The 22,673-nt window shown below is 39.6% G+C and overlaps 1 protein-coding gene and 1 long non-coding RNA gene across 4 annotated transcripts in view; one reads left to right on the top strand and one right to left on the bottom strand.

Annotated features, from left to right (window-relative positions):
- LOC105552569 overlaps window positions 1-159 on the bottom strand; it is a 78,048-nt gene extending 77,889 nt beyond the window's left edge. Inside the window, exon 1 of the long non-coding RNA XR_001008030.1 lies at window positions 79-159. This is a non-coding gene — a long non-coding RNA (uncharacterized LOC105552569). The remainder of the gene's footprint in view (window positions 1-78) is intronic.
- CDK6 (cyclin-dependent kinase 6) overlaps window positions 15-22,673 on the top strand; it is a 255,467-nt gene continuing 232,808 nt past the window's right edge. The window contains exons 1-2 of one of the 3 annotated variants that reach the window (XM_011998273.1): window positions 15-164; window positions 2,944-3,544. In XM_011998273.1, coding sequence (XP_011853663.1) covers window positions 3,312-3,544 — 233 coding nt within the window. In that variant the 5' untranslated portion in view covers window positions 15-164; window positions 2,944-3,311. Of the gene's footprint in view, window positions 165-1,342; window positions 1,613-2,716; window positions 2,762-2,943; window positions 3,545-22,673 lie in introns of those variants that run through there. The other 2 variants (XM_011998274.1, XM_011998272.1) reach the window with 2 other exon arrangements.

The following is a 22,673-nucleotide window of genomic DNA, read 5'->3' on the forward strand; positions in this document are numbered from 1 at the left end:
TTCCCTCCGCCCTCCGCCGCTGTGCCCACCCCCTCGCCGGAGAGAGTGCTGGTAACTCCTTCCCCAGAGTCTGATTACCTGCTCCGCGAGGCCGCGGACACGTGCGGAGAGCCGACTGACACTCGCAGCCCCCTCGGGAGGCCCGACGCGACTGGGCCCCTCAGGTGAGGAGCTGTGCGCTCGGGTGGGTGGGCTGCGGGGTGGGGGGTCCCTGGGGAGATATGGGGGATTGGCCAGGGTCCGAGGCAGAACTGTGGGTGGGGTAAGTGGAGGCTGGCGGGGGGTGGGGGGAACCTGTGTTTCCCTGGAATCGGCTTTGGTTAACCCCTTACGAACTGAGACGGCGTTGGTTATGGGGGCCAGTTTTGGGGAGCTAGAGGATTCTAATCTGACGAGAGGGGGAGATCCTACGCTAGGGACACCCGCGACACCGAGATCCTGCTTCCACGTACCCGTGCGCACACACACCCACACAGAACACTCCTCATCCAGTTTCTCCAAACGGAACTGGAACTCTACTCGGACATTCACATAATAATTCACATTTAGGGTTCAAAATGCACTGCCTCTAGGGACTCCATGCTGGAGAATGTGCTTGCATTTCCCCCACGAAAACTCCCTCGCCAGCTCGCTGAGGTGTGGGTGTGGGCTCCACCTTCCCCTCCACGAGATAAATGTTAACGCAGGCTTCCTGCGGGCGTGTTATGCACAGAAGAGTGCACGCAGCCGGCCGGTGCCCAGGCTTGGAGCCCCACGAAGACGCACGTTTGCTTTAGTTTCCAAGTTTACTTTTATCATTTAAAATATTGGAGTTAAACACACGCCCCGTAGTGAGCAGCCCTTGTCCCCGCAGGGCGCCCGTCCGTGTGCATATGGGCGCATCTGCGTGTGCGCACACGCGGGAGTCGCGGTCCCCGGTGTGGCCTCTTGTTGCCGTGCTGGTGGCGACCCTTGTGGTGCTTGGCAGGCTTCGGGAGAGGCGCATGAAGGATTTCATTGAGTGTGAAGACAGAGAGCAGAGACAGAAAGCAGAAGGAGGCGGCTGCAGCCTTTGTAGTCGCGGAGGAATGCGGAAATGTTGAAGCACTATGTCAAACTTTTTTTGAAATGGGGTCAAGTCACATTCAGCCAGCGTGGGAAAGCAACAACAACAACAAAAAAAAAGTGGAGGAGAGGGGGGGAAAAGGCATTGCTGCTCCCGTTTCTCTCCGCCGAAGCCGACCGTCTGGGGGGCGAGTGGGGGGAGAGTCAGGGTAGTGCGGGGCCCGGCGGGGGCAGCAGGCGAAGTTCCCTGCGGGGGTGGGACGTCCCCGACGCTTCCTTCGCTGCGGAGCCCGGGGCTAGACTCGAGCGGGAGGGGGATGGGGGGACGCAGGAGAGGCGGGTTGGGCGGCCGGCGGCGGCTCCCCGGCTACCTGTGTGGCCCTCGACCTGGCTCAGACGCCCAGGCAGTCCTTGGGGGCTCTTTCCTCGGCTTTTAAGGAAAGTTCTGAATGGAGTGAGTGCCAGAAGCTCTGCTTTCGCCGCGGTCCGCTCCACCCGCTCATCGTGGGGGTCGCGCCGTTTGTTTAATTCCTGGCAAAAGGCGAGCGGGCCAGCGGTTGCGAGGCAGGTAATTCCGAGGTGCCCCGGGAATTCCGGACACGCGGCCAGCGTGGTGAAAGTCCTGGCGAGGCCGCGGCGGCCGTGGGGGAGGGAGGCTCCCTAGGTCCCAGATAGCTGCTGAATGGGGAGGGAAAGTTAGGGTACCCTTCTCCGGCGCTTTGTTATGCAGAGGGCTCTGGGGGCGTCCGGCTGCAGCCTGGACCCGGCCTTTAGCCGGAGAGGGAATGGGGCAGCCACCTCCGCTACCTACAGCGGGGTGGTCCTGGGAGTGGGAAAAGGTTCCCGAGTCCGGGCCCCGAGGGCAGAGACCTTGTTTCTCACCCCTGGAGGCGCAGGGTTTAACCCCCACCCTTTGAAAGAGAGGTTGAGTTTTGCTCAGGTCGAAATCAATTTAAAACTTCAGGACGAGGCGCGATTAAGCTATCCTCTTCCTGAAATTATTCTTTAAGAAGACGACAAGCGAAATTGTGACGAACACCCCTTTCTCCCACCCTTGGGATCCCGTGGGGGACGGTGTCTTCCCCTCCCCCAGGACCTCTCGTTCGCCCACCCCCGATTAGCCCCAACCCTCCCCGACCAGATGGCTGGTCTTCCCAAGGTTTCCACCAGGGAGGTCCTCCCAGTCGGAGAGAGAATTCCGTTTCCAACCGAGACTCCTTTACCCCAGAGAGACCATTTGTGTATGCGAGTCGTTTTTAAATGTCTCCTCGTAGAAAAACTGAAAGTAGAAAGAAAGGAAGCAATTTCTGAGCAGATGTCTGACCACCCCTTCTCGCACACTCAACAGCATCGGGTTACAGGGTCCTGGGAGCCCCCACCCACATTCTGCGGCCCCACACGGATGGACCCACAGTCCTTCCGCTCCAGCTTGTGCGCGACCCTTGAACGCCCTCCGGCACCCCTGGACCCCATCTCCCTGCACGTCCGGGCCTCAGGAGGCGGGGAGGGTAGCGACGCAACACAATGATATAGGGATAAATATTAAGCCGTGACATTGACGTGCCCGGCGCCTCCCCTCCCCCGCGCTCCCGGCACACTCTGGGCTGCTCGGCACGCCCCCTCCCGTTCCACTGCGTCCCGCGCCGCTCGCTCATCCCCGAGGGGCCCCTGCAACCTCTCCGCGCGAAGACGGCTTCAGCCCTGCAGGGAAAGAAAAGTAACTTCGCTTTTCTCGGAGGAACCAGGAAGGATTAAGCGGCTTGGGAGAGGGCAGGAGCGCGCGGAGGGTAGCGATGGAGGCTTCGTAAAGGAGGAGGAGGGGAGTCTGGAGGAACCCCGAGGAAGGCTTCTGGGCTGTCTGATTGCACTTTCTTCTTATCCTCCCGTCTCCTCCTTTAGGTGCAATGATTCTGGACTGAGACGCGCTTGGGCAGAGGCTATGTAATCGTCTCTGTCTGTGCTGAGGACTTCGCTTCGGGGAGGGAAGAGGAGGGATCGGCTCGCTTCTCAGGCGGCGGCAGCAGCGACTCTGCAGGCGGAGTTTCGCGGCGGCGGCACCAGAGTTACGCCAGCCCCGCGGGGAGGTCGCTCCATCCAGCCTCCGCAGCCGCGAAAGCCCCAGCGCCCGAGCGCCTGAGCCTGCAGGGAGCAAGGAAAGCTAGACCAATCTCCGGGGAGCCCCGGAGTAGGCTAGCGGCGGCCGCCAGCTAGTTGAGCGCACCCCCCGCCCGCCCCAGCGGCGACGCGCCGGGCGGCGTCCAGGCGGCATGGAGAAGGACGGCCTGTGCCGCGCTGACCAGCAGTACGAATGCGTGGCGGAGATCGGGGAGGGCGCCTATGGGAAGGTGTTCAAGGCCCGCGACTTGAAGAACGGAGGCCGTTTCGTGGCGTTGAAGCGCGTGCGGGTGCAGACGGGCGAGGAGGGCATGCCGCTTTCCACCATCCGCGAGGTGGCGGTGCTGAGGCACCTGGAGACCTTCGAGCACCCCAACGTGGTCAGGTGAGCCAGGGAGCTGCGCCCTTGCAGTCTGGGGCCGCGCGCGCGGGGAGGGCCGAGCCGGGAATCCTCAGGCCCAGAAAGGTGTGGGGCAGAGGGCGACTGGGGAGGTCCTGCGCGACTTGTTGATCTTACAGAGTGAGAGTTAAGTTTTGTCGACAGAGCCGCGAGCCAGAGCCGGTGACCTTGCCAGACAGCGAGCCGAAAGACAGTCAAAAAACATGACCTGCGCAGGCTTCCCTGCAGCTGTGCAACTTAGAAGCATTTTCTCCCTGCCCTCCCTGAAGGAAGGTCCGGGGGAGGTGGGTGCGTTTTAGGGACAGGATAAGCCAACCGGAGACATACCCCGCTAGCTCGCGCATATTTTTACTGGCCATGCCGTTGGGGAATTTTTGAAAGACCTAGTAGGTGAGACTGGAGAATGAGGATGCTGTGTGGTAATAAGTGGGAACTTTATGGGTGGAGCCTAGTGTAAATCAGGTTAAGAAGATGCAGAAACATCATAATATTTTTGCCAGTCATACTCTCAGTTTCTCTTTATTAAAGTTGCGTAATAAGAATGACTGCTGGTGGTCTAAGGAGTTTGAGTGCTGATGCCCAATTTCAAACAGCGTCATAAAAATTTCTTCCAAAACTGTTATCCCTGTGTCTGTTTTACTTTATATCTCTGGGCGGACATACTCTTTAGACTAATTCTCCAAAGGGTTAAATGTGAGTCCAAGATGTGGGATGGTTAGATCATAAATGTTCTGCCCATGCTTTTCCCAGATGGGGTGTGCGAGTGAGTGGGGAGACAGCAGTTCTTACTCTCTCCTGCGTGGTAACCAGTATTAAATGAAAATGTGTGACTTAGGATAATGGTGTTTTCTTAGTGATCCTGGAATTTCCCCATTGTGTGGTTGACATTGTTTGGTTGTGTCATCCTTTTCCTTTTTAAACAGAGATGCATAGCTTTACATTAAAAAGGGATGCCTTCTACAAATTGGGTTGTACAAAAACTTCTGCAAATTGGATTGTGATTTTACTTTTCTCGATCTTGAGAAAATGTGTAGCAGAAAGATCTTTTTTCTCATCCATTTAGGGCTTCTGTTCAACAAATACATGCCTACTGTGTGCGCTGAGGATGAAATTATGTAAATAAGCACAGCTAAATATTTTTGTAAAAAGTCAAACAATTTAACATTAGTCATCAAAGTGGAGAGACCCAAGACTGACCTTTGAAATACCAAACTCTCTACAGACTCAGAGAGACCAAGTAGCTACAGAATCTTCCTCGGAGGTTTTAACTTGTCTCCTCTTTTCCCAGGCTGGTGATTTGTGCGGTGCTTTGTTCTCAACGCAGTTTAGACTGAAGCTAGAAAGCATCAAAGAATCATAAATACATAAATAAGGCAGTAAATGGTTATGAAGTTGGAACCGCATTATACCTCTGCTTTAGCTAGTGAAGGAAGGACAAAAGATACTGAGATTGCGAGAATGAGTGTTTTGGAAGATAAGATTATATATAAAAAAGCTATAGATGACTTTTTTAGTGTGTATTTTCTTTGTTAAGAACAACAAAATCCCTTTTGGGGGCTCTTTGTGATATTGGAGGGAAAAGGGGAGGGTACATTTAGCCCCCTGTAACTCAGTTGTCATCCCAGAGGAATCACCTGAATACATACCGAAGGATGAATTCCACCACTACAATTTTAAGACGAAAAGTTCGTGTTTTATTTTGTCTGTTACCTATGGAGTATCCAATTAAGGGTCATTATCATGTGTATGAATGAATAATGTCCCTCCAACACAGAGGTACTACAGAGGCACCCCTGTATAACACTGTTGTTTACAAAGCTCACGCCATTCTTATAACAGAGGCACACTTTCTGCCATTGTGCTTGTAGATTTTGTCTGATCCATCCTATTCTCTTGATTTATCCTCCTGAGATTGATGTGTTTCTAGACGTTTCTAACGACCCATGACTTGGATTCTGTACTGTGAATTTCAGGAGGATATACTTATGAACTGAAGACAAAGGCATTGTTTTCTGAAGTTATTTTACATGTTAAGTGGCACCTTTTACATGATGGCACCTACCTGTTAAAGTCGTGAGAATAAAATGAGATGGTGTATGTGAAAGCACTTTGTAAATGTAAAAGTACTTCAGATATCTAAAGGATTGTTTGCATTTTAGCAGATTAGTAGGTCTCTTGCCATGGAGCAACTTCGCAGGGAGGAGTCAACTCACCTGACCTTTTTTGTAGAACAAACCGTATTCAAACCCAGACATTACAGGTTCTGGAACCAAGAAGCTACTTGAGGATAATTAGCCTGTAGGATGTCAGAAAAGACTGTCAGTCACCGAGCCATGAAATTCAGTGATACTTGAGGAAATTATTGATGATGTCACCCTCGTGAGCTACAGATCTTCATTCCCTTTTTGTTTCCTTCCTATTTCTTCTCTTTTGCCTCTGTCTTGGAACAACCATTGGTCCCCATGACTTACTTGGCCAGACTAAGAATTCTGGATTTTAGAGGTTGCTAATATTTGCTCAGACAGGGTCAGGAAATAAGGATAGTTGACAGCAATTCTTTTCTTTCCAAGGGAGAGTTGTCAAAGTTGGGTCCCCAAACCTGTGATTTATTATTGCCCCTAGGATTAGTTTTACAGTCTTAAGCCTGGGTCTTTAATGGTTTCTTAAAAGGGCAGATGCTTTTATAAGTACCTTCAAGTCGTAAGTAATTGATCATAATTATAGGCCCTCCCCACAGATAGTTAAGCCTCTAAGCTAACAGGAGCATAATACACATATTAGTTTTTTCAAAAGTTTAAGATTTAATTTTGGTGGATTTGCCAGAAAAGCTGACTTGTTATTGCTGGCACTGGTACTGCCTGCATGCACAGGGATAATGACTTGAAATTCTTGCTTACCTGCACTTGATGTATCCCAGGCCCTCACTTGATCAGCCAGTCAGTGTGTGGGAAGTAAATTTACTCTTTTTTTACATTTGGTAATCCCAAATCCTGAAACCTTTGCCAGAATAAGACTTCACTGTGAACCTGTGTTGGAGTTTCTGCACTGCACAAATGGATCCTGTTTTAACAGCCTGAACTAAAAACAAGAGATAACATAATAGCATGTTTTGTCAGCAGTCAGTTCATTCACCACATATTTACTGAGGGTCTACTATGTGCCAGACTCTTCTAGAAGTTGGGGATATAGCAATGAACAAGCCTGGAAAAGTCTCTGCACTTGTAGAACTTGCCTTGTAATGAGATGAGCAGTTTTTTCTTCTCTTTAAAAATTTACTCATTTTTATTTTAATTGCCTTGTTTTGTTATACTTAACCAGTTTTATAGAACAGATATTTCTGATAATCCAGTTACCAGGAATTTCCTGATTGAGTAGGCAACATAACCAAAAGGCTAATCAGAATCAAGTGCCTTTTGAAGATTAAATTTTACCTTGGGGACATAGGGATTGATCTATATGAGATACTGACACATAGCTAATATAAGTAAACATTTGAGCTCCATTTATTCAGAAAGGATTTAGGAAGGGCATGTGCTTTAGAAACCATGGGGCTAGGTGCTGGGAAAGATACCTGGGTAAATCACATCTGGCTACTCCTGAAGCAGTTCTTCCCATGTTTGAAGGAATAAGATGATCACCATACCCCTGATACATGACTGGATCATGTGCTGTAAGAAAGATACAAGCAAGTGCTTACCTGTATTGTCTCTAGGGATTAAATTTATTAGTGTAACAGTGAAAGCAATTCAAATTCAAGTATTGCCTCTGGAAACTAAAAGTCATTACGTATCAGTGAATAAACTTGTGATGTTTAAATATTATAATTAGAATATTTAGTCACTGCTTTAAAAACAAAACAAAACAAAAAACCCAAAGAAAAGGCTGTAAAGCTTAATGATTATTCAAGGAGAGTTTTCTAATTTTCTCTCTCTTTTAAAGCTCTTAGTAATATATAGCATAAAAGGTGAATAAAAATATGATTTTCTCTAGAAAACCTAATTGTTAACAGGGTGAAGGAAACATTACATATTTGACTCTATAAAGCCAGGTCTTCAATTGGATTAGTTCATGAGAATCCTTCTGAATAAAATTGCTATTTGTGTGGTTGAATAATACATTTACTAGGGCTTTTTTCAATAAAAGCAGGAAAAGCAGGAGTTTAATTCTCCTTTTAAATATCAGTATGTTAAAAGTATGTTTCTTCTTTCTGTCTCTGAGAGTTCCTTGAAAAGTTTCTAATTTATCAAGGTTGTTTAGTAAATAAACATTTTCACAGTGGTATTCTGCTCATTTTTTGTTTCTGCAGAAGAACTTGATAATGCTGAATTTTTGACATTGCAGTTACATCCCTTTTATACAACTATTATCAACATAGAATTATTAGAATCTCTCTGTGGAATCAAGGACAAAAAAGGTCTATAAGAGGAAAACTTGTATAAACTTGAATATCTTTGGGGATATTTTCCTATGTTTAAGACATGGGTAAATGAATATTTATGCAAATAGGTTCCTATTAAAAATAAATTATTTCTTTTTTTAAAAAACAAATGCCTCACTATTAATGATTTCTTAGGAAAGTTTTTTAAGAAGGAAACACACCATACAAACAGCCTATCATTGTAAAACCATGGATATTAGGGTTGGAAGACACTCTGGAGGTCAAGCTACTTGTCTATCATGCCATTTTAAAGTTATTAACTTGTTCTTAAAACTAAGTAGCAATTTTTGTTTGATGAAAGCAGTTAAATCAGGTGAGTACATTTCTAGTTTGGAAAAAATGAACTGTATGTAGACAAAAGTGACAGTTTGCCAGGAATAAATGACATAACAATAAGTGAATAACAATTCAGGAAATTCCTGAATTCTGCAGTATGCCATACTGAAGTTATCCCTACAAAAGTATTATTCTAGTAAATTCTTCTTTTAAGGAAGTTGTGCTATAATTATGATAATTTAAATTAATTATAGTGATTTAAAATAGCTATAAATGATAATACAGGTAAATAATATAGGTAATTCATTAATATTGAATTCATTTTAGACAAACAGGAATAGGAAGAATTGAAATGCTTAGTACTTGTCTGATGAATGGAATATTACATAATGTGACTCTGGCACCTTATATAACATTCTGGTTAATGAAATAAATGTCATAATACTTAAAAATTAGATGGCATAACAACCATCAGACACATAAGCAAATACGTGTTTTCCGTGCCTCCTGAGGAACTAATCACACTATTGCTCTTTCTCTTGAGGTTCAGATGAGTTGCTCTGTCTTCATAGGAAGTAAATTAATTCCGAGCTTCTTGATGTAACAGAACACAGCAGAGATGAAATCTGGGTGTCAGTGAATTGCTAACAGGAGAAGGTAGTGTGTATGATGTTGGGCTTTGTCCAAGATCCAGGAGGCACCACTGAAAACGCACCAGTGGTTGATAACAAGCATTCTTACATGAAGGTCACCATTTGAGTGATGATCCATAGATGCTAGGTTTGGTGGAGCAGGCAGGCCGGCAGTCAGAGAGAAGATTTTTCCAAGAGCTACTAGGTAGTTGTCTTGAATATCACCAGTTTGCTGCCATACCTGATTTTCATTTTACCAGCTGTACATGTAGCTGCTCTTGCCTGAGAGGTGAACCAGGGGGGACCGTAAGGCATGAGGCAGGAATCTGTGCAAGTGTACATTGGTAGTCTGGAAGTCCATTTGAGTCAGGATTATTATGAAACATTTTTGACCATCTCCTTTGTCTATAGTAGTTTGTCGAAATTTGGACATCTACTGGCTTTGTAATTTAAGTAACCATTTAAATTATTCCTATTCTCTGGCCTTCCTAAAGGATTTAGTTCAGTAGAATTAGAATCACAGCATAAGGATTTTTTTAATTGGAAGAAGTCTTAGATTTAACCTAGTTCAACTCCCTTTGATCTGTTTAATAATAATAAAATTTGAGTTGTTTTATGAATGCAAAAAATTATCAGATTATTAGTGAACAGTTTTATTCTGTGATTATATGCGTTGTAGATATAAACTGATTGAGGATGGCTAAGATTCAGACAGAGGTTTATATTAAACATTAGCAGGAGAGGATGACTGATGGTCATTGCAAATACCAGAAAAAAAATCCTTTGAGATGTAAAAGTATTTTCAGTTTAGTGACTTTATGTTTGCTGACTTGAGGACCAGGATTGTGTATTTTATATCCATAAATAACAAGGTGTCCATAACCATTAGTTAACCCATATATGTTTCCTGATTGATTGAATTAAGTTGAATAAATTAAATTTTAAACCCCTTAGATGAGCACTTTTCATCCTTTTAGAGTTGTATACCGCATTAGCAAGTATCTTGGACTGTTGACATTGAGAGATCTGTGGATATTAACTGTAAGGCATACATACGTGAAGTCTATTTAGTAAGAGTCTTCAAATACTTACTCATATTTAAACTTTTCCTGACTATCCATTTTTTCTCTTCAATATTGTATTAGCTTCGGCTTTGACAGGATATTCTCATGTTCTTCCTCTGAATTTGTTAATGTGTATCCTACAGATAAATGAATTACTCCATTTGCCCTAATGGATTTCTTGCCATTCACGTCTGTAACTTTAATTTGAACAGATCTCTGAATGTGCCTCTCCTGCACCACTCTCCACTTGAAATTCTGCTTATCCTTCAGGGCCAACCTCAAACGTCACTTTCTTTTTTCTGTATTCCTTAGTACCTCGATTTGGATAACATTTCTGCTTCCTTTGAGTCCTGGTAACTTTGGACCTCCTGTATGGCACTTAGCATATATCTACCACCTAATATTATTTCTGTTAGGTAAGATGGAATGTTAACTCCTTTGACAGACCTCTTTTGACTCTCTACTCTTTCACACCCCATTTGTAAGCTCTTCAAGGCAGAGAGTGTCTTGTGATCGTGTCCGTTTATACCTATATCCAGTGAATATAAGGTGCATATGTAACAAGTGAGTGAAATCATTGAAAAGGGGTCCAGTTATAAAGGAGGACACCATATGAATTATTTCTATCATGTGAAATAATGTTAATACTACGGAGTGTCAAGGAGAGAGAATGGATCTGTATATTGGATTACACTTATTGGATTTCCTGGGAAATAATTTAGGAAATGCTGAAAAAAGGAAGTTTCATTTTTGTTTTACTCCAATCTGTACAGTTTATATGAAAGTGAGTTTTAAAGTTTAAGTAATTCATTCTTATAGTTAACTGTGCAACCTTGGACTTAATTCATATGCTGCAAAGAAGACATTAACATTAGGAAATGAGCATACATTCAGTAAAAGCTGAAAATAATTTGAACATTTCAAATGTAAGAAAGTAAGGTATTATAAATACATTTTGATCAATTGCTTGAATTCTTTTATTTTTCCCATTAATTTTAATTATTTTGGCTTTCAATAGTGGAAAACCTGTTAGAGCAGAATTAGGTAAAACCGTCCTAATAATTTCTATAAAAGATGATTCTGAATCTCATTTAAGCCTTGTCTTCTACTCCTATTCATAATTTGTGTACAGAGAATTTAGATTCCATCTTGACAAACTGGTAGGTATAGTTAAGAAATATTCTTCCAGTTTGAACTCATTCCAGTTTCTTAAGATACACATGGTTGGGGTATGTGTGTGTGTGTGTATGTGTGTGTGCACGCACATGTGCATGCAGAACAGTGGAGTACAAGATTCTTGAAAGAAGGGATTGTATTGTCTTGTTCCTTGCAGTATCCCAAGCATTTAGCATGATGTCTGGCGTCTTGTAACCCTGAATAAGTATTTGTGAATGACAGAATATGTGTCATTTAGAAATTCGGAATTTAATTTTTTTTAGTTAGAAATGAGTAATCATGTCTGAAAATACAGGTGAGGTCTCTAGCATTCAGCAAGTATTTTTGAGCATCTGCTATATTCAACGCTTTGTTAAATGGGATTAAGGCAGCAGTCACAAAAAGTGCATATTGAAATGTTTACCAAAAAAATGGTATGAGGTCTGGAATTTGTTTCAAAATGGGGTAGACATGCAATAAGAGTGGACTATGAGTTGATCACTGTTGAAACTCTGGAGTTTTATTGTACTAGTGTCTCTGCATTTATATATGTTTGAAATTTTCCATAATAATAAGTTTTTTAAATTCCTACTTGTGGACTAGGAGTCAGAAAACTGATTCTTATCCTGATTCCTCTACTTATTATTTAATAGTTGAGTGACCTAGGGTAAATTCCTCATGTCTCTTGGCTGCCATATCCCCACAATGAAATAGGAATTACTACTACTCTTGAGACCTTAGTAGTTTACTCTGATCAAATGAAATTATATATACAAAGATCCAATATTATACAAATATAAGGTATTATTAACAAAATGAATTCCTGCTCTCAAGTAGTTTTTAATTTCCTGGAAGAAACTGACATGTACATAGATATCTGTATTACTGATTGGTAGCACTTTCCATTGCACCTCACATTGTGAAGGTATGAATGTCTGAAAAGATATGTATTGAGTTTATAATAATTAAAGTAAAATATAATCTTTCATTTGGGTATTGGATATTGGTGTTGTGTTTACCGAGTGCTCTTTCCTGTTTATTAATGGGTTTATTGTGGGAGTGTCTGTGGACCAAATGCTCCTGAGAACACATTGTCAAAACTGATGGGAGCTTGATGATTTCTTCTGTATTTCAGATTAACCCAAAGAGGAGTTGGATTCTTTCCTTGTTCTTTCTCTTTCTTTTTTTTTTTTTTTAATTTCAAAATCTCAAACAGAATTTTTCATTTTTATGTCACATCGGAATTTCTGCTTGTTTATTTTCTGAGGCTGTTCCTATGGCGTGACTGCCTTATGACATTTAAAATTTTGTTTTGTATCCTCGGTTTAAATCATTAAGATTTCTATTCACAGCAATGAAGCAGTTCTCCTTTAGGGACACTAATCTTAGTGAATTTGCTTTCTTTTTTTTCTTTTGTTTCCTTTTATGGCAAAGTAATCTCATAATTTCTTTGGTAGAATTTCCTAATGATTAGAAAAAAACATTTATTTTTCCTAAAATACTTTTATTTTTAGAAAGTACAAAGTATAAAGTTAGGAACATTAACACTCACACCTTTCCAGCAGCACAACAAGAAAAACAAAAGACCAGGCACAGCGGCTCACACCTGTAATTCTAGCACTTTGGGAGGCTAGGGCGGGAAGATCGCTTGAGCCTAGAAGTTAGAGAGCAGCCTGCGCAACATAGGGAGACCCTGTCTCTACAAATAACAAGAACTTTTTCTGAAAAAAAGGTATCTTTGCATTTCAAGGGTAGACTTTTAAGCTTTAGTTTAAAAGTTTAGTTTACTCAGACCAGTACATTTTAAAACTTTTTAGAAGAACCCAAGAGACTGAGTCATTTCAAGTTGGGAGTTTTAGCTGATACACATTTCAACCATGTAGAATCACTTTAAAAAAGTTATTAAATAACCTTGGGTAAAATGGGATATTTTCTTGTTGAACCATGAGAAACCAGGAGACAGATTTGGAGACTGGGCTAGAAGGGACTCCCAGTGCCGATCATGAATGAAATACATTTAAATAATGTAAGTTCCCTGGAACTGGGAGAACATAGCTTCTTTGAAATAACACTTTTTTTTTTTTAACGTATTAAGACACAAAAGAAGAGTTGTAACATTCTGCTTATTCTTAAAAATTATTTTAAGCCCATGGAACTTAATCAGTGGCTGTTTAAATTCTAGCTGATTAGACTAGAACTGATGCCACTTGGGTTCTCAGCTAAAGTTCTGTAAAGGGAATAAGTCTATTTCACATTCGTTACTCCTCAAGTGTTGACTGACCCAAAGTGATGGAACTGATTTCAAGGAGAGCTGTATGAATGTGACTGACTTGGTGGTACCAATCCAATCCTAGAAAAACTAGACTTTTGAGATGAGTCAAGAGAAGCATCTTTGTTTAGGAAAGATGGTGTAAGTTTTTTTTTTTCTTTTCTTTTTTCACTTTAGTTGATAAAAGTAAGAGGTGAATCGATCATTAGGCAAATAGAAAATGGTCTAGAGATGTATTTAATGTATTTATGTATCTGAAAGCACAACATGCTCATTAAAAGAAGGGAAGGAGGTGGCAGAAGATAAGCTAAGTTAAGGTAGCAGTGAGAGAGAAAATAGAAAAAACAGTAAGAGAACTTGGGATAGCGAGTAGATCTGTTTCTTTTTTTTTTTTTTTTTTTTTTGAGACGGAGTCTCGCTCTGTCGCCCAGGCTGGAGTGCAGTGGCCGGATCTCAGCTCACTGCAAGCTCCACCTCCTGGGTTTACGCCATTCTCCTGCCTCAGCCTCCCGAGTAGCTGGGACTACAGGCGCCCGCCACCTCGCCCGGCTAAGTTTTTGTATTTTTTAGTAGAGACGGGGTTTCACCGTGTCAGCCAGGATGGTCTCGATCTCCTGACCTCGTGATCCGCCCGTCTCGGCCTCCCAAAGTGCTGGGATTACAGGCTTGAGCCACCGCGCCCGGCCTGCGAGTAGATCTGTTTCTTGATAAACTTCAAAATCTGAAACCTAGTGATCTGAAAGTATATGAAAATTCTGCCATATTTAGAAAGCCCTCAAACCAGTGCTTATGGAATGAGTAAACTCAGATTATCATTCTTACAATTCTGCAAAAATAAAATGGCATTGCTGTCTGCTTTTTCTTGGGCACCTTATTTTAATCATTTTTGCATTGCCCAGTGTGCCTAGCACTCAATTGCCTGTTGAATATTTGTGTGGATTAATGTTGAATGTCAGCTTCCCATTAGAATATAAGCTCCCTGAGGGCAAGAATTTTTGTTTTGCTCACTGCATTATCTCCAGCATCCAGAACACTGCCTGGTAAATATCAGTTGAGTAAACGACTGACTGAATAAATAGTTAAGCCATGACTAAAGATTATTGTTTTCACAGTAACTTTATTGACAGTAAAAATGTAAATTAACACTACAATTTATTAGATATTTTATTTTTCTATTCACTCAGTATTGCATTTAAAACTCTTCAAAATTACATAGTCTCTAATAGGTAGTAAATTGGATTCTGACCTAGGAATTAGGAGTTATTTAATAATGTAATGATTGGCAAGTAGATTGGACATTGAGATATACCCTTTCTAAGCTAATTCTTCCACTACTGTTTTCATTAAATTATGAACATAATTTCATGCCAATATTAAGTGATATTTTAGTGATATTTTAAATCATGTCAGTTTTTGCAGAATCAATTTACATGTTTTGATGGAAATTTGTGAACATGGTTTAAGATTCTCTGGGCTGTGACTGCTCATATTTGTTTTACTCTAAAATTAGTTATATTAAAATATGACTTCTAAAGAGTCATATTGTATCTTTCCCTAAAGAGCTTTACATAAATGGCCATAGCTCTCCTTACAAGTAGGGATGTCCATGTAATACGTATGTCATATTAAAATACTGACATACATTCCCCTAAAGAGCCTTATATAAATGGCTATAGCTGCCTTTACAAGCAGTGAAGCCCAAGTGGCCAGTCCCATTATGAACCTTGTCCCATTACTCCTGTTTGGGGCTACCATTCCAAGCACCTTCCTCCTCTGCTTAGAATAGTTTATTGTGATCACATAATGGGTTGTGACATCACTGATATACTAATATATTACATAGCAATAAACTAATTATATATATAAATAATTTATATAACATATAGTAATAAAAGAATTAAGGAAAAGAAAGGGAAAGAAGGAAGGAAGAGAGGGTGTAATAGAATAGAAAAGAAAAAAAACTTACGGTGTTCCCGGTCAATTGTCAGATATGTTGCAAGGAAGTTGTTAATAGAGTACCAAAGTTTGCAGGTAAGGAGAGTTATTTGCAGCTTTTTGTTTAAAATAATTACATTTTTCTATTAAAGCAATGTTGCTGGTTAATATTGCTATGTAGTAAATTACCCCAACATGTAGGGGGCTTAAAACAACCATTATCTTATAGTCATGAATTTAGCAGGCAGGGAATTCAGACAGAGCACAGTGAGAATGGCATATCTCTGTTCCAAGATGTCTGGGACGTCAGCTGGAAATGACTCAAAAACTGGGAGTTTGATTAATCTATGCATCTTCACTTTCAAGCCTGGTGGTTCATGCAAGTTGGTTGGCAAAGGCTGGAATCTGAGCTCGGGTTTTTGAACAGAGCATCTATACTGACCTACACCAGGTGGCCTGGACTTCCATTCAGCATCAAAGCTTCAGAATAGTTGAACGTACATACATGTTGGCTCATGGCTCTAAAAGTTAGTGTCCCTGAGAACAAGCAGTGTTCATTATGCCACATTTTGTTGTTTACATTTGAGTTCAAAGCCCCAGGGATTCAAGAGGTAGAGACATACACCACCTCTTAATGGAAGGAATATTAAATAATTTCCACTCCCCCACCCCCAGCTTTTTTGTAATCATGACATTAATACCAATACTAAGTAGTATGAAAGGGCTTGTGACAAAAAAGGCAAAGCTCCTGCCCCAACTATCCCTATTCCCACTACTCAGATACAACTTCTTTTCACTGTCTGTTTTTAGTGCTTCTGTTTATGGTATCCATAAATTTAGATAATATGCTGTTGCTCTAGTTCTTGATATTTAAACCTCAGTAATATCTATTGACTTTCTACTCTGAAAAATGAGAACTTAGCTTGTTAATACTACTGTGTATTTCCTTCACTTTCTGTGAGATAGGGATATTTTTATTTCATATAATAATTTCAAATAATATCCCTAAACTTCAATTTTTTTGTTCTTTCACTTTAGGCAGTATCTCTTAATTCTCCATTTAGTAAGAGGAGAATATTTTATCCCCCTAACCTTTCTTCCACTTATGTTCTCCCTTTAACATCACAATTTCTATCAGCTACTTTGCTAAAATTGTTTATTTGCATTCTGTTCTGCACTGCAACAGAGGCTTCCCTGCTTTTTCTAAAAGTTGACCCTTGCAAGTCGAACACTGGTAAACAGCACTTACATTCTTCTAATTATATATAGAGAGTTCAGTGCTAGGCCAAATACTCAGCCTATATGTTTCCTTCTCTCCAGGTTCAACATTATAACCCTATGAAGCTGATGGAGTCCTTCTTTCTTAAAAACAGATATCTAGATTCTCTTTTCTTATTCTGCATCACTTGTTTAAAATATGCCCTATTTTAGTGTACTTTGTATTCAGGCCATGACTTTCTTGTATCATTTTGTTTTTCCTGGAGTTTCTAATTGCCTTTTTATTTTTTCTTGCCACGTTTGCCTTTATCACAAACTGTGTTCTCCAGAAATATTTTATGTCTGCCTATGATGGGCTCCCCCCGACCATTTAATTTGCTGGGCATTCTGTGGAATCTTTCTAAGTGCAGATTTGCTTCGTTTTATTTTTTTCAATGACTTCTTCTTCATAATTTGTTCTATTCTCTTTGCAAGGTTCTTCTGTTAGTCAGATATTTGATCTTGCAGTTGGGATCTCTGTGTCTCTTCTTTTAATCTGCTTTCTAATCTCTTTTCTCTGGTTTTTGCTTTGTATTCTAAAGAAATTTCTATATTATTTTCCAAATGTCTACTGAATTTACTCTGGTAATTAATATTTTTAACTTTAAAACATCATTTTTTGTTCTCCACTTGTTGGTTTTTAAAACATCCTCCTCTGGTTTTCTGTAATATTTCTTTGAATTGTTGTGAATTTTCTTAAAGTCCTCCACATTATCTCTGTTTCTGTCAGTGTTTAGATTTTTGGTTAACTTTTTGTTTTTCCTGTGGCTGGATTTTTAAAATGCCTGGTGTGTAATTTTTATACAGTAAAATACACCCATTTTCAGTGTGTGCTTTTTATGAGTTTTCACAAATTTATTCACCTACTAACCACCACCACAATCAATATCTAAAATACTCCCATTATCCTATAGGGCCCTTTGCAGTAAATCTCCTCCCTCTACCAGGACCCCTGTCAACTTAATCTTCTTTCTGTCATTATAGGTTAGATTTGTCCTTTCTAGAGTTTCATATACACAGTATCAAAGAGTATTATGTTCTATTATATCTGGCTTTCATGGATAGTGTTTTTGAGATTCATATATGTTGTTGACTGTTGTGAGTAGTTCATTTTCCATCATATAGATTTACCACAATTTGTTTATTGTTATTTGTTATTGTTCACCTGCTGATGATCATTTCTGTTGTTTCCAGTTTGCGGTTGTTATGAATAATGCTGTTGTGAATATTTCTGTACAGGTCTTTGTATTGATATGACATATGCTTCCTTTGTATGGTAAATACCTATAGGTAGATTGCTGACTGGTATGGCAATTGTGTATTTAATTTTTAAGAAATTGTTAAACTTCTCCAAACTGGTTGTTCCATTTCCAGTGCCAGTGTATAAAGATTCCATTTGATTTGCATCCTCCTGAACACTTGATATTGTCAATCTTTTTATTTTTAGTCATCCTATAGTGAGTGTGAACTAATAACACATTGTGGTTTTAATTTGCATTTACTTGATGACTAATGTTGTTGAATATCTTTTCATTTGGCTATTGACCATTCTGATACCTTCTGTTGGGAAGTTTCTGTTCAAATTGACCATTTTTAAAAATTGGGTTATCTTATTGTATTGTAAGAGTTCTTTATATGTTCTGGAGCAGTCTTTTGTCAGCTACGTGGATTGCAGATATTTTCTTCAGGTCTTTGGCTTGCCTTTTCATTTTCTTAATGCTTTATGTCAAACAGAATATTTTAATTTAACCTAAGTTCAATTCATCATTTTTTTCTTTGATAGTTTATGCTTTTTTGTATCCTACCTAATAAATATTTGTTTACCTCCAGAGCATATAGGATTTTTCCTATGTTTTCTTCTAGAATTTTATAGTTTTTGCTTCTAAGTTAGATCTGTGATGCATTCAAGTCAAGTCTTTGTGTGTGGCTTGAGGTAAGAGTTCAGGTTCATTTTTCCTGTATGGATATCCAGCTATTTCCACACCATTTATTGAAAATACTGTGCTTTCTTCGTTTTGAATTACCTTGGCAGTTTTGCTAAACATTAGTTGAGCATATACATTTGGACCTATTTTTAGATTCTCTATTTTTTTCCATTGATCTATATATCTATCCTTTTGCCAGTATCATACTTTGATTACTATAATGTATAGGTCTTAGGTAGTATACATTTTCCAACTTTGTTCTTGTTTTTCAAAATTGTTGTTGCCCTTGTTCTTTTGTATTTTCATATAAATTTTAGAGTCAGCTTGTTAGTTAACACAAAAATTCTCCTGATATTTGATTGGGATAGTATTTAATCTCTATTAATTAGGGCAAGGGCATAGATAATTGACACTGACTTCTGATCACGAACGTGGTGTATCTCTTCATTTATTTAGGTCTTTAATTTCTCTCATCAGAGTTTTGTAGCTTTTAGTGTAATGCCCTTGCTTGTATTTTATTAAATTTATCTCTTTACATTTAATGTTTTTGGAAGTTATTGTAAAAGGCATTGTTTTTTCTTTTTAAATGTTTATCATTGAGAGCTATAGTCTTTTTTGTATAGTGACCTTGTGTCTTGTGATCTAAAAAACTCCCTTATTTGTCTGGTAGCTTCTTTGTAAATTTTAGGGTTTTTTACATACACAGACACATCATCTGAGAATAGACACTTGTACTTTCCCATATAGATATATATATATCTTTTATTTCTTTTCTTTTCTTTATTTGACCTGGCTAGAACCTCTAGTACAATGTCAAATAAAAGTAGTGAGAGCAGATGTTTTTGCCTTGTTCCCAATAATAAGGAGAAAACGATTCAGACTGTTGCCCTAAAGTATGATGTTAGCTGTGAGTTTTCCTAGGTGTCCTTTATCAGATTGATGAAGTTCCGTTATATTCCTAGTTTGCTTCGAGAGTTTTTCATGATTGGGTACTGAATTTTGTCAGTGTTTTTTTCTGAAGAATTGAATTGATTATATGTTTTTTTAAACTCTGTTATTCTGCTGTGAATTATACTGATTGAATTTAAAAGTTAAAATCAAGCTCACATTCCTGGGATAAACCCTACTTGGTCATGATGTAGCCTTTTTATATATTGCTAAAATTTTGTTAAGAATATTCATGAATGATATTGGTCTATAATTTTCTTTTTTTATAATAACTCTGATTTTTGTTTTGAGGTAATGCTGGCTTCATAAAATGAGTTGAGAAGTGTTTCTGCCTCCTCTATTTTCTGAAAGATTTTGTGTAGGATTGGCATTCTTTCTTTCTTAAACATTTAACAGAATTTACTAATAAAGTCATCTGGGCCTAGCATTTATTTTTGAGTAGGTTATTAACTACAAATTATATTTTCTTAATACATATGAGACCATATAGGTTAGATCATCTTTTATAAATTTGTATTTTTCAAGGGATTTGTCTATTCTAGGGTTTTTTTGTGTGTGGGGGGGGTAGTTTTTTGGTATAGATTCTTTATCTCCGTATCTTTTTTAATGTCTGTAGAATCTATAGTGATGTCCACTCTTTTATTTCTGATATTTGTAATTTGCATTTTCCTCTTTTTATCTTGAAATGCAGATAGAGTTTTGTCAGTTTTATTGATGATAACCCAGTTTTTTGTTTCATTAACTTTCACTTCTGTTTGTCTGTGGTCTCTTGATATTTATTTTGTCTTTATCTTCTTTTCCTACTTACATTGGGTTTAATTTGTTCTTAGTTTTAGCTTCTTAAAATAGAAGCTTAGATCTTCAAATATAAGCATCTTCCCACAAATTTGAATATATTGTGGCTTAATTTTCATTCAATTTATTTTAAGCCATTTTTAGTTATATATTCTTTAATCCATGGATTCTTAAATTTCCAAACATGTAAGGGATTTTTCTGATATCTTTCTGTCTAATTCTGTTGTGATCAGAGAACAATTCTGTATGATTTTAATACTTTTTAAAGATAGTAAGACTTGCTTTGGTCCAGCATATAGCTTATCTTGGTACTTGTTCCATTTGTTTCTTCATTTATATATTTCCAATTTTCTCCTCACTGTGTCCATGTTTTCCTTTAAGGCCTTGGGCATTTTTGTAATGTTTATAATAGTTTAATTTCTTTGTCTGCTCTTCCATAAGTTCTGTCATTTCTGAGTCTATTTCTATTGACTGATTTTCCTCCTGCTTATGGTAATATTTTGTATGGCTGCATGTCTAATAATGTGTTACTGGATGCCATACATTGTAAATATTACATTGTCAACTGCTGGATTTTGTTCTATTCCTTTAAAGAGAATTGGATTTTGTTCTGGCAGGCAGTAAAGTTACTTGTGGTTCAGTTTTATACTTCCATGGCTTATTTTTAGTTTGTCTCTTTTGTTGTTGTTGGGGAGAGGATCTAGTGTATGTAGGCTTTGCTTCCAGGCTAGTTTAGCCCTCCTAAGACATTACTCTTTTGTAGTCTCTCCTCTTTGGCTGGTGAGGAGTTTGAAACATGTTCTGCCCTCTGTGAGCTCTGGAATCATTCATCTTACAACTCCTTCTCAGAAGCTGTCCTTTGCCTGACTTCATGCAGTTCCACATGTGTAGCTTAATACTCAGCCAGGGACTCGATAGACCCCATCTAGATTTGTGGAGCTCTTCTTCAGTATTATGTCTTCCAAATTTTAGCCACTTTGGCCTCCTTGTCTTCTCTACTCTGATCTCTGCCTACCCAGCTGGACAAGACTACAGAATTTACAGAACTCTGTTTGAGGTTCCTCCTTCCTGTGCCTGTGGTCTGGAAATTGCCTCCAAACAGAAAGCTAGGGCAATCTAGGGCTCACTTCATTTGTTTCCCCTCTCTCAGGGATCACAGTCCTGTACTACCTATAGTCCAATATCTGAAAGCAGTTGTTTCATATGTTTATCTAGTTTCCAGTTGTTTCTGGTAAGAAGTCTGGACTTTCTAGGTAGAAGTCTGGACCTTCTTGCTCCCTTACTGCCTTATATGTCCATTAGTTTTTATAAAGACTGGTTAGCTAGTAAGACTATTAAATAAGATCTTTTCCTCCCTGCTAGCTCTCATTTCTGAGTAAAATTTTTGGGAGAGTTGTTTGGCATAGGAAGCTTGGGATGGGAGTATGCTTCACAGACTTTACTTTTGGGTGACTGGCAAAAATGGTTGTCAGGATGTGGAAAAACTCTCAAATGTCATGATAAGAAAGGGTTTACTCCAAGATCTTAGGTACAGGGATGGCAATGGGAATGCTAACTGGTGCAGTTATCCTATATACAGACGTTCAGTTGAATCCCCTGAATGTGGGAAGAAATGACTGCCCTTCTTCCTCCGTTTTTCCATTGCACCTGTTGACTCGTAGTCCAGCTTCTGCTTCCTCCACGGTGCCCTCATAGCTTGTTCTAGGGCAGTGGCCTCCCTTCTAGTAAAAATAGTTGAGCATGTCACTGATATTCACTGAATTATAGAAATTATGTACATATACAGATATATTATTATATATTTAATAAAAATAATGATTTTGAAATGAAGAGTTACAAAATACTTAAAAACAGAAGGTATTTTCTTAATGCATCTTCTGATTATATGTTCTTCACTTTGGAGACCACTGTCTCTTTCGTGACTTCTTCCATCACCTTGTTTCTGTTTATTTTCAGTCACCCAGCAAATTTACTAAATGTTCTCCTTTTTGTGTATGTGGGATGCCCTTTTGTAATTATGGGTTTATTTCTTTTACTGAGAAAAAATGGAGGCAAATACTTGTGATGGGTCCACCATTTTGAACTGGAAGTCTATCTGATACATTTCTTAAAATAAATTTTTGAATAATTAAAATGTCTTTTTTGTTTGTTTGTTTGTTTTGCAATTCAGTTTGCTTTCCTGATTGGGAGCAGAAGGGCTGCAGCTCAAGAATTGCTTATTACCTGCTGGAAGTTTTTGTTACGCAGGAGTTCTTAAACTTGGGTAGTGTCAAAGGGCATGTGAACCAAACAAATTGTCTGCTAATTTCACCAGAAGCAAAAAAGTTTAAGAACAACTGCTCTGGAGAAATATTGGGATCACATGAGATATACTTTTCCCCTATTTATTCCACATTCCTTAAGTCTGGGGACAGTATAAC

Source organism: Mandrillus leucophaeus, unplaced genomic scaffold, assembly GCF_000951045.1.
Source record: "Mandrillus leucophaeus isolate KB7577 unplaced genomic scaffold, Mleu.le_1.0 Scaffold565, whole genome shotgun sequence".
Classification (NCBI taxonomy): Eukaryota; Metazoa; Chordata; class Mammalia; order Primates; family Cercopithecidae; genus Mandrillus; species Mandrillus leucophaeus.